This window comes from Passer domesticus, chromosome 1 (genome assembly GCF_036417665.1).
Source record: "Passer domesticus isolate bPasDom1 chromosome 1, bPasDom1.hap1, whole genome shotgun sequence".
NCBI lineage: Eukaryota > Metazoa > Chordata > Aves > Passeriformes > Passeridae > Passer > Passer domesticus.
In genome coordinates, this window is record NC_087474.1 from 12,361,827 (window position 1) to 12,374,542 (window position 12,716).

General features: G+C 38.1%; 1 protein-coding gene across 5 annotated transcripts in view; it reads right to left on the reverse strand.

The window, feature by feature from the left end:
* The window catches only part of CCNY (cyclin Y), a 119,089-nt gene that overhangs the window by 39,791 nt on the left and 66,582 nt on the right, over positions 1-12,716 (reverse strand). For 2 of the 5 annotated variants that reach the window (XM_064393825.1, XM_064393897.1), the window contains exons 2-3: positions 6,916-6,990; positions 1,176-1,210 (exon numbers count right to left, since the gene is read on the reverse strand). In XM_064393825.1, the coding sequence (XP_064249895.1) occupies positions 1,176-1,210; positions 6,916-6,990 (110 nt within the window). Of the gene's footprint in view, positions 1-1,175; positions 1,211-2,363; positions 2,419-6,915; positions 6,991-7,083; positions 7,218-12,716 lie in introns of those variants that run through there. The other 3 variants (XM_064393990.1, XM_064394073.1, XM_064394163.1) reach the window with 3 other exon arrangements.

A 12,716-nucleotide genomic window follows, 5' to 3' on the forward strand; every position in this document is an offset into this window, starting at 1 on the left:
AGAAGATGAGGACCAAGAACATCCCAGTGAAGGCAACTTTAAGGGTTTTGTAAGCCTCACAGCATCCCATGACTTCTCAGAATCTTAACTCTTGGGAAACTGAAAATCTCAGCTTGCTTTGAAAGCCATGCAGTAGTTTTAGAAATACTCAACACCAACCAGTTCTATCAACAAGTGAAGGAGTCCTGCCCTCTCACCCCACACAGCAGCTCATTCCTGCTCTCATGACTCCCTCCTTTTCTTCAGGTGTGAGCCCTGGAGCAAATCACAATTAGGAGCCCCACTCTAGCATTCAGCTGAATCTACCTGCATTTGTACCCCAATCCAGTTTATCTGGAGCTAGACAAGTGTCCACCTCAGCACAGAGAGGAAGTGGGTACAAACCACATCTGTTTGTTTCAGCAGCTGTAGTGCCATAAAAATAAAATGACAGCTTATATTTCCAGATAGAGAAAAACTTGAGAGCTTCTCCCCATTCACCTTAAAGGCAAATAGCATTTGGTGGACAATTAGTTCTTTCCCTTCTCAATTTTACTGAGCCATGACTCCACATATTTCAGCACAAGGCTTCACATACTTGGAACCACACTGGTTCCAGGTGCTTCAGCAGTACAGACAATGCTAACTGAGGTGAAGAACCTGGTCCTGTACCCAAAGCAGGCTACAGGGTATTTGCTCTCAGCTTCCCTGAGAATTTGATTCAAACAGAAGAGAACTGAACTGAAAAATGCTCAGGGTACATAAGCATATCAAACCCCTGTCTTCATACTCAGCATGTAGCACATGTCAATTCACATTTACCTTGCATCAACACTTCAGAACAACTGTGTAAACATCCAATGCAGTAGTTCTCTGCCAATGCAAACTTGCATACAAATGTAATCTAAAGTTACAAGAACTTCTGTAGTAATTTTAAAAACCATACCAATGTGTGCAAGCTCTCTTTCCCAGATACCAGTTACCTACACACATTGGTCGTGAACATAATACTGTCTTCAAACCAACAGATTTGTTCCACTAACTCAACAGTCAAGGCCTATACTTCAGGATCCTGATGCAGAACAAACATGTGAAGCATCAGCACCCTCTCAGCAATGTGGAAATCACGTGTGATAACTCTCATTTATAATATAGACAACAAGGAGAAAGCTGCATAGCGAGGCATTTTCACTTACGTGGTTTATATAGAGACTCTTGCGTTTTTCTCTCACTGCAAAAACACAAAATATGATAGAAATATTACATGACTATTTTTCCTGATTAAGCTTCTTATACACCATTTATAATAAAAAGAACAGGAGACTATCTATGTGCAACATTATAATCGCTTTTGCACTAACCAAGTATATTTATATAGCAAACACAGAAGAAACATATATCTGGATGCATAAAAGCATTTATGGCCACTAGTGTGGTGATGGGTTAAAATTCTCATCCATTTTGATACTTCACCAGGTGCTGGTCCACATGGGCAAGCTAATATGCAGTAAGCTGCAATCCAAGGTAGTAGTGGCTTGGCCATTCTTCCCCAGCTCTCTGTGTGGGTATTCCTGAGCCACCAGTGCCTTCATGCAAGGTACCTTGCTGCAAAGTGGCCTACACTACTTTGCAGGTATGAAAGCACCTGAACAGCTACACCATGGAGTTAGCAAATTCTTATCACACTTTACTGTGCTCTAACTCCCACAGAGAAGCCTTGAAACCGCATGGATTACACCACTGCCTTCTATAATGATCAGGCACAAGCCTGAAACTATTACTCATGTTGGATGTAAGAATGAAAATCTATTTCCTTGGTGAGTATGAACCAGTCACCACAAGCAATGGTTGCAAGTCAAAGCCACAATTAGCCAAAACAGTCAGAAAGTAAATAGCAACAAAAAGGGAGATAGATGTATAAAGTCTTAATTGTCAGGAAAATGCTTATTACAGCTGATTATACATACTCTATTTCATTTTTTAAAGCACTTCCCCAATTAACTCACCCCATAGAGAGCCTGCGGAGCTCTGTTCCAGTGAAAATACCACAGCATTTAGGATACAACTCTGGAGGCAACTACCACATAAATCAAACTGCAGGATTAAAATAATAATGGTTTCATGCTGTAGGTGATTAAATGCACTTTGGTGCATCATGATTTGAAAGCTATGCAAACCAATGCACTTAGCAAAATAAGAGTGTTCACAATGGTGGGATAGCCTGTCCATTCCCTGTTGGATGAGAAGCCACTATCTGTGATTTATTATAAGCAAGCAATCTCACATAAACAAGGCTGTATGTGTGAATACTGTGAAATAATTGTGTTTAATGCAGACATAAAATGAAAATAAAAAAATAAGAAAAAACTTTGAAAAATCCTTACATAATTTTCCTCCCAGGGAGCAGAAAGGAGAATCACACATGACAGATGTTAGCCATGTCACTTAGAATATGCTCAAATCCACAATTACGGACATTGTATAAGAAATAGAATTAAACAGGAACAGCAGAAAAATTCTGAAGATCTAGTAAATTGTTAAACTGCTTGAAATCCTGCTAAAACACTGCACTACACTTAAGTTCCACACACTGCATTTATCACCAGCAAAACATGTAAGACATCTACAGGGGAACAACAAAATTATGGCAGATACTTCTAAGAACAGCAGAAGTATTTGTCTAGTACCACATATTGCACTGTACAGGCAGTAAACAATTCTGATAAGCTGTGTGCAAACCTGCTATAGTGCTTAACTCAAAGTTAATACATATTAACTCAAATTTTGAACACAGTTAAGTATTTAAAAATTTTAATCACAAATAATTATACCACATTAAAAGTTCTTCAAATCCTACAGAGACAGCTGGCACATACACTCCAAATTCCATTTTAATGACCTTTATTTCCCTTAGTTTTTTTCTTCTGTATTTGTATCCCTTATTCAATTCCCTGTGAAGGTACAATCCTCTACTATCCAAAGCAAGAATGTCACTCACAACTCAATCCCATTTGCTATTTCCAGTCTCCAGAAAAATATATTAACATATTTATACCCACCCCTCCCTTTTGCCTGCTCAAGCACTTCTTGTGCACATCTTTGCAAGCACCCTGCTGACCTCCTTTCCCTACAGCCTTTCCTCCCAAAAAAACTCACTTCCTTCTTAACCTACGACACCCCATATAACAGAAATTCAGTTAGCCTGGCCTCTCAGGTGAGGCATTTCAGGAAGGCAGCTGCTTCTTTCTGTGCTTCTGGCTCAGAAGTAAGGCTCACCTCTCCCCAGAACACGTGCCAGTGGGGAGTCGAGCAGCTCAGAAGCCCATTCTGTCACAACCATTCTTCTGTAATCACAATCCCCATTTTAAACAAGGGGAAGCCAATTATTGCACAAGGCAAAATGACTGTAAAGAGTCATTCCATGACTTGCCTTCAGTCAGTTTAAAAATGTTTTGCTGCTCACACAACTCAGTATGGTCTGCAGCAGGCCAGACCATCATGTTAGAATTAACCAGTGTTTTGCAGCATAAACTCCTAACTGCAACTCCAGGATTTTCGGTTTCAGGCAAGGGGTTTTGATGATATGAAGCCAAACAGATTTCGAGTCAGTTTGAACAATTCTACTTTTTTTAAAGCAATATAAAACTTCAAAGTTGTAATGGAAATCTTCAAGTGGAGCCTGAGATGCTGCCAAATAGTCTCAGTTTTCCTCATTCTACAGTTGATGACTTATTTCTATTGCTGCAGACACTTTCAACTGTTATTGTTGAGCTTTTGCAATAGGAGGAAAGTACTCTGAAATTAAAAGGGAGTGAGGAAATACACACAGAGGCACCTATGTGTACATGTATGTATATATGTACTTTTCATTGTGCTGTAATAAAAACTTTCACTGTGCCATTTCTATAGACTTATTTTAATGTTAATCATATCAGGATCAAAACCAAAATTCTTGAGGATTACACATCTTGTGTTTTGGAAGTTGGAATTACCAACCATTGTTGGTAACTCATCTATTTTTGTTTTAATTCAGAAGACTGGTCCCAGATAATATTAAAGACTAAAAGCAACTTACTCCACTTCTATCTGCCTGTATAAATACAACTTGAAAATCTTTTTTGTCTGAAGCCCATTGTTGCACTGATACTGCAAAATTTAGCCAGTACATTGAATGTGTAAAGCCCAGTCTAAGTTAGGAGAGGGGCACAGCTGGAACCACTGACAGGAAACACCATTACCAGCACCCTGGAGGAGCAAACATTGCCTTCCTGCTACCATGCAGAAAAGGCAGTTCCATTGTTGAAGTGCTGTTTGGAAATCCTGGGTTAACCACACCCACACCCTAAACAGTGCTAAATAATTAAACCCACTAAATAATTGGTTTCTAGTCACCCACACTCACTGGCCAAGCTCAGCAGATTACGGAGAACTTGCATAAAGCACTCACAGAAGCTAAAGACATAACAAGTAATATTCTGTACCAGCTCCCTAAAGAGGAAGAATTCCACACATATCATTCAGTTCCTAGAAAATCCCCAAAAGAGATGGAAACATCTAGAAAATCTCATCTAGACAGGAATCAAATTAATACTTATTGTGACTTTAACTTTTCTACAGATTCATTGAATGCTCAGGTAATTAAGGATTCATTCAGACTAGTGACTAAGAGGGCAGGACAATTTACATGCTTAGCATGGCATCCAGGCTTCACAGAACAAAGACAATTAGAGACCACGTAATAAACCAAGATGCCACATCCTGTCTCATTCTATTTGCTGCTCTTGGCTCACATGTTGATCACAAGCAGATCAAGCACATCTCCTACGCCAGGAGAATGCATTAAGAGTACCAGTGAGGCTCAAAGAGCACAGGGCTACTAGAAAGCCAGATATGGAACTGTCTGAAGGTAACATTTCCAAGTCACTCTAGCACCTAGTGATGGACTTGGCCATTTCCCACTGTAAAACTGTGAGATGTGTGCTCACAGCCAGAGCCAGATCCTGGACGAAACCCTGAATTCTGATGCCACTTGACTCTGTGTATTGTATAATGTGCATTTTAAATGTCCACAGGTCTTATCTATAGAAATATTTCCACTTACAGTCAACAGGAAGGTTTACTAGCCCAATACTATTCAAGTAATGGAGCAGTTATTTGCCCAACTCAGCTGTTTTCAACACAGCTAACTCAGCTCTCCTCTTCCACATCACCTGAATAAGTCTTGGGGGTCCCCTAGATTCCACAGCAACCTGCCAGATTACAACCCTACATGCCCTAAAAAATCCCTCTATTTTCCTCTTAACAAGCACTTTATTGCATTTTGGTTAGGCAACACCCTTGAACAGTGTGGTAACTCCTACAGCCCACTTGGTTTAACAGGGGGCCCAAAGTACAGCCAAGCAAAATGCTTAGTACCAGAACACAATGGTTCTTGGCAACAGATCAGCAGATAAATGTTTGCAGAATCCTTTTATTTTTATACAAACAAAATAGCCTTTGTATTTTTTCCAGTGCATCAAGGACAGCTGAACAGATCTTACACTCCCATTGATAACACTTCTATAACGTTTCCCTAAATTCATTGTTCTTACTCAAAATAATGTTCTTCACGTTACTTAAACTAGAACAAAGTTTCATAGACCAACTCTAGCACAGGTATAAAGATTTTTATAAAATGCTTAAAATTAACTCCATATTGCAATAAATTAACTGCTCTTATTAAAAGTGAGAATAATCATCCAGTCTGGTCAAAATTTTAGTTGTTGAACTTGGGCCTATTTTGTCCTTTCTTTCAACAAGCTGAAACAAGAAACAAGTAGCATCCATATGGGATTAGACAGTTTCAAAACACAGCAAATTCACTAAAAACAGACATCAATCCTCATAATACAACTATGGAAATACTACCATATTCATTTGCCAGACTACCAAACCAGATTAGTATGGTAAATGGCATCCAAACCCAAATAATGAGGCATTGAAAGAACCAGGGCTGAAGTCAGAAGGACAATCTCAAGGTCAAAGGAGGTACTCACATAATCAACTCTTCAATTAGGGTCTAAATGTATATCCTCTTTGTTCTAGTCATGCTCAACAACTAGCAAAAAATATACAGCAAGTGAAAACTACATTATTTTTCAAGTGATGTGTTTGACACTGCAATTTACTATGTAAATCAAAAGCAGCATTTATAGGCAGCAGAAAGGAGGACACAGAATTCATGATGAACAGTCAGAATTAAAATGCAGGAACTGCTTTGAAAGTCCTGCTAGAAAATAATGTGTTTCGTATCCATTATTCATTTATTTCTAAACCAACATATCATACATGTCCAACAGGGAACAAAAGAGCCACAGTAAATGGCTTCTATTTAACTAACTCTATCAGGAGGCTTGTTTAACCAATATTAATTTTAGAGATCATTTTGTCTATGTATAAAAAAAAAACCAGCCTAAACTCCAGACCAACATGATTATATAAAATCCATAACAAGAGGAGAAGAAGACAGAATGTTTGGGTGGGATGGGAATTATCTTAAGAAAATCTAGTACTGAACTCATTTACAGTATAATCTATATCAGAGAAACCATGCAATGTCTTCTTAGCTAATATAAACTGGCATTTTCTAAAAAAATATTTTCTACACATTTTTCAGAAGCCTAATGTTCAGAGTTTAAAAAAATTGGAAACAGTTACACAAAAAATTTTGGATTTAGAGAAAATATGTTTAAAATATAATTATATTAAGCTTCACCCATATTTGTACTACTGATCTGACAAGACAATTAGCTGAAGGTGTGACTACTTAAAATTCTAACATGATGCCTCTAAATGCCTCTTTTTGGGGTTGAGGGGGCCATTACATATTAAAGGACTATCACATGCATTCTAACCAAAGGTTTAGAGATAACTACTGCAATAAATTCAGTAACCTACCATCTGTTTGTGATTTACTGAGAAATATCGTACTGGCCCGTGGATGATCTGATGGGTTGAATTCCATGTTCAAATCTGGAAAGAAAGAACAGCACAAAAACCATTTATGATTATTCGATGGCAGACACAGACTTTCTCATTCTTTTTAGTAACACCAAGTTTACATACTTAAGCAGCTACTGTAAAACAGAATCCATCTTGAGGCCCACTTTTTTATCCTTCTTTGCACAAGTGGTTCTTTTTGGCGCACAAATCATTTGCATCAACACAGCTTTGGGATTAGTCTTCAGTACTAAGGGCTGCTTTTGGATTAAAACAGATAAAGCAGCTTGAGAAGCTGGTACACAAGAAGTCAAGAATTTCCCATTTACCATCCCTTTCTTCCCACCATGCCCCAAAGCCACAGCTTGGTACAAGAACACAGCCTGTTATACGTAATTGTTGAAGAATTAAGTACTACAAACCCTTTACATATAGAGAGGTTTCCAAGATTAGACATGATTTAAAAAAAAGTAGTTATTGCAACTGAATGTAAACAAGAAAAATCTAGGCCAGAGTGTTTTATGTCGTCAAGATTAAAAAGACATGGCACTTCCATAGATTAACACTCTCTTTGTCGTAACAACTTAAAAAAAACCAAAACAACAAAAAAAAACCAAACAAAAAACCTACAACTATGAAAAATATCTCAAAAAAACAAGAAAAAAAACCCCCAAACCAGTCCTAAAAGATATTTATCAGTTACAAATTCAAATCTATCATACCTTATACAAACTTCTATGAATTATTTCCCTTGTCAATGTTAAAATCCATTGAATTTATTTGTCCCCAAATTCCACTCTACTACCAGATTGCTAAAGCTTACAGGCCTATACCCACTGGAAAACACCCTACTAAAACGGTACGTGATTTTTTAGCATTTCCTTGCTCTCCCAGTGTGGCTTTCTCAACCTTAGCTCTTACATTCTCTCTATCTCCAAATGCACGTTCTCTTGCAATTTAAGCAGGCATTTATGCGAGACTACATAGGAGCACTGAAATGTTTAACTGCTTTCATTATCCCAGCATTTCCACAATTGTCTCATTCCTCTTTCGTATCCTTGTGAAAGCTCAGTAAAACTGGAAATTAAGCCCCAGGTCTTAGGAAAACTAAACCAAGTCATTTTGCCCCACAGTCAAGTCCTTCTGTCTACAGCTTTCCCTGTAGCTTTTCCTTTCCCTGCTCTCCTTTTCCTTTTATTTAATAATTTACTAGGTCTTCCACTTCCCTGCATTTTTCTCCTCACCACACAGCTCTTTACAAATGCACCTTCTATTTGTATTTTTCCATTTCATGCTCTCTTGGTTTCCTTTTCACCTCCCTGCATTCTGTAGCCCATGAGATGAGCAGCCTGACATGCTGCTGGAAACCTGGGCACAACTTCTGGAAAATAACTGATCTTCTTTCTACAAGGAAGAACTGAGAAATGCAGAAGTGCAACTTCTCAGTTGCAAATGGTCTTCTTATTACTATTATCATTATCATCCATGCCACAAAGGAAAGAGAATCTAGGGATTTCAAGGGAAAGCTACTTTGATTGTCCCAAAAATCACAGACAAGTTTGGAGAAGATCCTAAGAATGTCATCTGATGTTAGGAGTTCTGACTTCAAGGAACTATGAACTAGAATGTTTTCATGTTACTCTATGCATCTTATTCAGACATATAGAAGAAAAAAGTAATCACCCATTGACATAGACAATGCTGGTATAGACTGCTTTCCATTTCAGGATGGTTTTTCTGTTAAGCTGAATTCAAGTTGTTTTTCCTTACATGAAGAGTAATCAGCACTTAAAAATGCAAAATATATTATCTTTTGTCAATCTCTTCATCTTTTATGAGAACAATACATCACCAGAAAAAAAAAGGAGCCCTTTCTTTTTAAAAACACTACAGATATCTTTTTCTGCAACCATTTCAAAGTACAGAAGTGCAAATTCAGTCAATAAAATAGGATCAGGAACACAAAACTGAATCCAGCTTGCAAAACACAGAAAACCAGAAAAGCCCTTCTTGCTTTCAAGCCTAGAGAATTAGCTACTTGAGTAAAAATAACAACCTGGTACAGGATCAGTTTGTTTGCAGGGCTGAAAAGAAAGGAAAACCAATTGCCACATCTTACAGTCAAGTCGCATCTCCCAAAGATGCTTGTGTTACAAGGTGCTATTTTGCAGAAGCATTAAACCAACAGAGGACTTAAAAGTCTGTCTGAAAAAAGCATGAACTACCAACAAGCACTGTCTCTTAGACAAACTGTTATTCTTCTGACAGGAGCTGAAAGAAGGCCAGCAAAACCCCATCTCAGCAGCTGCAGAGAACAGTCCAGGGATTTTTAATTGTCTTGGCAGAGCCAATGGTCCACAGCCAGGGAGCAACTGTGGCTCCTTCCCACCACTGAACCCTACAGAGCAGCACACATCCTCCTCTCTCCACATCCCTTCTCTCACATCCTCCCCAGCAACAGCAACGACCAAACACATCCATCTGTCCTTCTCAAACTGCCTGCACAAAACTCGGAGAGGAGAACATGGGCAAAGGCAAAGCCTGTTTTACCCAGCACAACGTGGCAGAAGGGGACAGATGCTGCTGAGAGGGGCTGGCTCCCCACACCCTCTGATGAACAGCACAGGTCTTGAAGGCAGAAGCAAGCACTGCTTGGTGTGCACCTGCAACTGGGCCCCTCCCAGCTCCTCCAGGAAAAAGGGTTAGGCAAATCCAAGCATCCCACTTGTGGCACCACGTCACTCTAGACCACCACTGCTGGCACACTGGAGCATTACAATGAATGATTCACAACATTCAAGATTTCAGTCTCTGGTGGTTCTTAGATGTCTTAATTCATTGTACAATTTTAAAGCAAATGTCTTTTTGAATATGACAATAAATCCTGACCAATTTGTCACTACAAAATGCGCTACAGAAATGATACACAAATATCTAAAGTAACTCATCACCAAAGGGCATTATCTATAAAAAGGTTAACTCCATCCTAAAGAAAACAGGATATTCATACTTCTTTTGTATTACTACTAGTTCTTTCAGTTATTAATAGTTCTTTCTTTAGTTATTTAGTTATTACTAGTTCTTTCTTTAGTATTTGAAAAGTACCATGAAAACCAGCCATAATAGGAAAGGTTTACCCATTTTCTTATGAAACATACAAAGATAAAAAGAGATTTAAACTCACACAAGTAATAGCCTACTATTCAAAAGAGAGGAAAATGAAAGCCAGAATTTTAAGTCTCAAAACTGGCACAAAAAAGTTCTTCATTACTATCAGTCTGCTCTGCAACTCATCATAGCCTTCAAATGAAAGAATAACAATGGGTACTTCTTCCAACAGTTATCCAGCACTCCAAAATAGAAAAAGCCATGGTCTCGCAGATAGTCCAAATATTTCACAGTAGCTTTCTTTTCTGGTAAATGGAATTGGAATGTTTTTCTATATCTTTTCCAAGTGTTTTGGTTGTTGGTTTTTTGGGTTGGGTTTTCTTTTTGTTTGGTTTTTTTTGTTCGTTTTTTTTGTTTGGTTGGTTGGTTTTTTTGTGTTGTTTCGGGTTTTTTGTTGTTTTGTTTTGGGATTTTTTTTGTTTTTGGTTTTGTTTTTTTTTTCATTACTAAAGGACTGTCAAGTTATGCAAAATAAAATCCACATCCTGTAAACACCTCAACAGTGTGGTACCCCATGAAAATTTCAGGGCTTTTGTCTTCTAAAGATTAGGAACCAAAGGTTTGTGTCTTTAAATACATGTACACAGGCACATATCTATATCTATAGATTGGCTGATAGTTGCATATTTAAATGAAACCTAATTTTTGGTTAGCCAAGGCAAAGTCAGACTCACACACACTTCAAATAAGAGATCATGTGTCTAATAGAATTCACACAATTTTGGAGGATTTGGAGCAAAATAGATACAAATGCAGGCAAATGTACTTAAGATTGCATTCTCTTATTTGCTTAGCAGCAGCCATATTAACAGTTTTTATAATGCCCATTTTGATGCATCACATCAAAATAAAATCACTCTGAGAAAAAAAAGGTGTAGATTGTGCATGTAACTTAATTTGGTACATAACTGTGCTGAAGTTAAAGACAACCACCAGAAGACTCCAACAAGATTCACCCTGTACACTATGAGAAACTTAATTCCTAAAGCTACAGCAGCTGCATTCAGATATGGCCATAAAAAGAAGCAAACTGTAAAACAGTTTGGCTTCAGACTTGGGCTAAAGCCCAGACAAGATTTTAAATCTCAAAGCAAGATTTTAAAACGCATTACTGAGACAAAAAAAAACAAAACCAAAAACCTGAACACAGCCTCGGCCTGCACTTTTTAAAGAGCAAAGAATAAGAGTAAAGTTTAGATGAGTGTAGAGGTGAGCTACAAGAGTGACAGACACTGAAAATGCCTTCAATTTAGAGTGTTGATACTATAGCTGAAGAAAAAGGAAACCTATGAGGTGTCTGCTTTTCACATAAAACTTCATAACTACTGAAAGCTCTCTCCAATCTAGCACACAATGTAACAAAAACAGTGGAAAATGAAAGCAGAAAGAAAGATTTTAATTATGACCTTGGATTATAAAAGAGGGAAGACAACTAGGCAGTGAAGCTCCACACCCAAGGAACATGCACTCAACTTATCTTGATGTTTTCCTTTTTGAGAAGATTGCTTCAGCCAAACATCTTTGGGCTTTAGTCCAGCATGAGTATTTGGGCTCAATTTAAGAATAACTTATGCAAGTTACTTGCTTATGATTCATATGCAGGTCAGATCACATGATCCCAGGGGCCTCAAGGCTAAGGTCTATAAAATCTTCAGAAATAGCAATATTTAAATTATTAAGCACAAAAGCTCAGCAAATCCCAGTGGCACATCTGTAAACTTTCTAAAACTGCACCAAGCTCTGCTGCAATTCTTCAGAAAGAGGTACATTTTCAAACTTGTGGTTAGAATATATTATACAAGACAAAAACAGTAAAGGATGAGACTAAATCTTTTGTGGTAAAACTTTAACAAAAAACCCAACTGCTTCTTCACCTCATGAGTCTTACTGTGATAGGAGAGGGCATGACAAGAGAATGAAGGATGGGTGCTGTAGCAACCAACTTCTGAGCAATACACATCAAAGCTTCTGTGTGACACAAACAGGAAAAACCAACACAGTCGCTGCTTTTCTAACAGCGCACGTGGGCTGCAGCACAGGGAGCAGGGCTGAAAATGTGTTTATTCTGTTAGAAAAATAAGATGTTATTTCCTTCCTTTTGAACAATGAAAGGTAAGTTTGCACCACCAAAGCTCTGATGCTGATTTGATAACAGAATAAAGTCTAAGCTGAGTAAACCACTGGTTTTAGTCTTATTCAATTCTTAAATAACCTGGTGAAAGTCTCTCCTTCCTTCCCTTTGCCCCTGGGACCAGAGGCTATCATTGCCACCATTACTATTTAGGAAAGAGATAGTGTCCCATATTAATGACTTATCATATGCTTCAAAATTAAATTAATCCATGTTTCTTCATCCGCTAAGATTATTTTTTAAAATTATCTAAAGGGACTTGAGGTAAGAACAGACCTTTCCAGGGCATGCTGCAGAGGAAATTGAGCTGACCAGGCACTACACAAATTTCTTTATTTTTTGCCATCTTTCCTCCACCCACAGCCTTTCACTACAGTGATTGCCTGTAGTGGGTGGAAAACAACAAAAACACCACAAAGGTTCTTACGGAGCAATTGCAAAAATGCAAGCCATGAGTAAT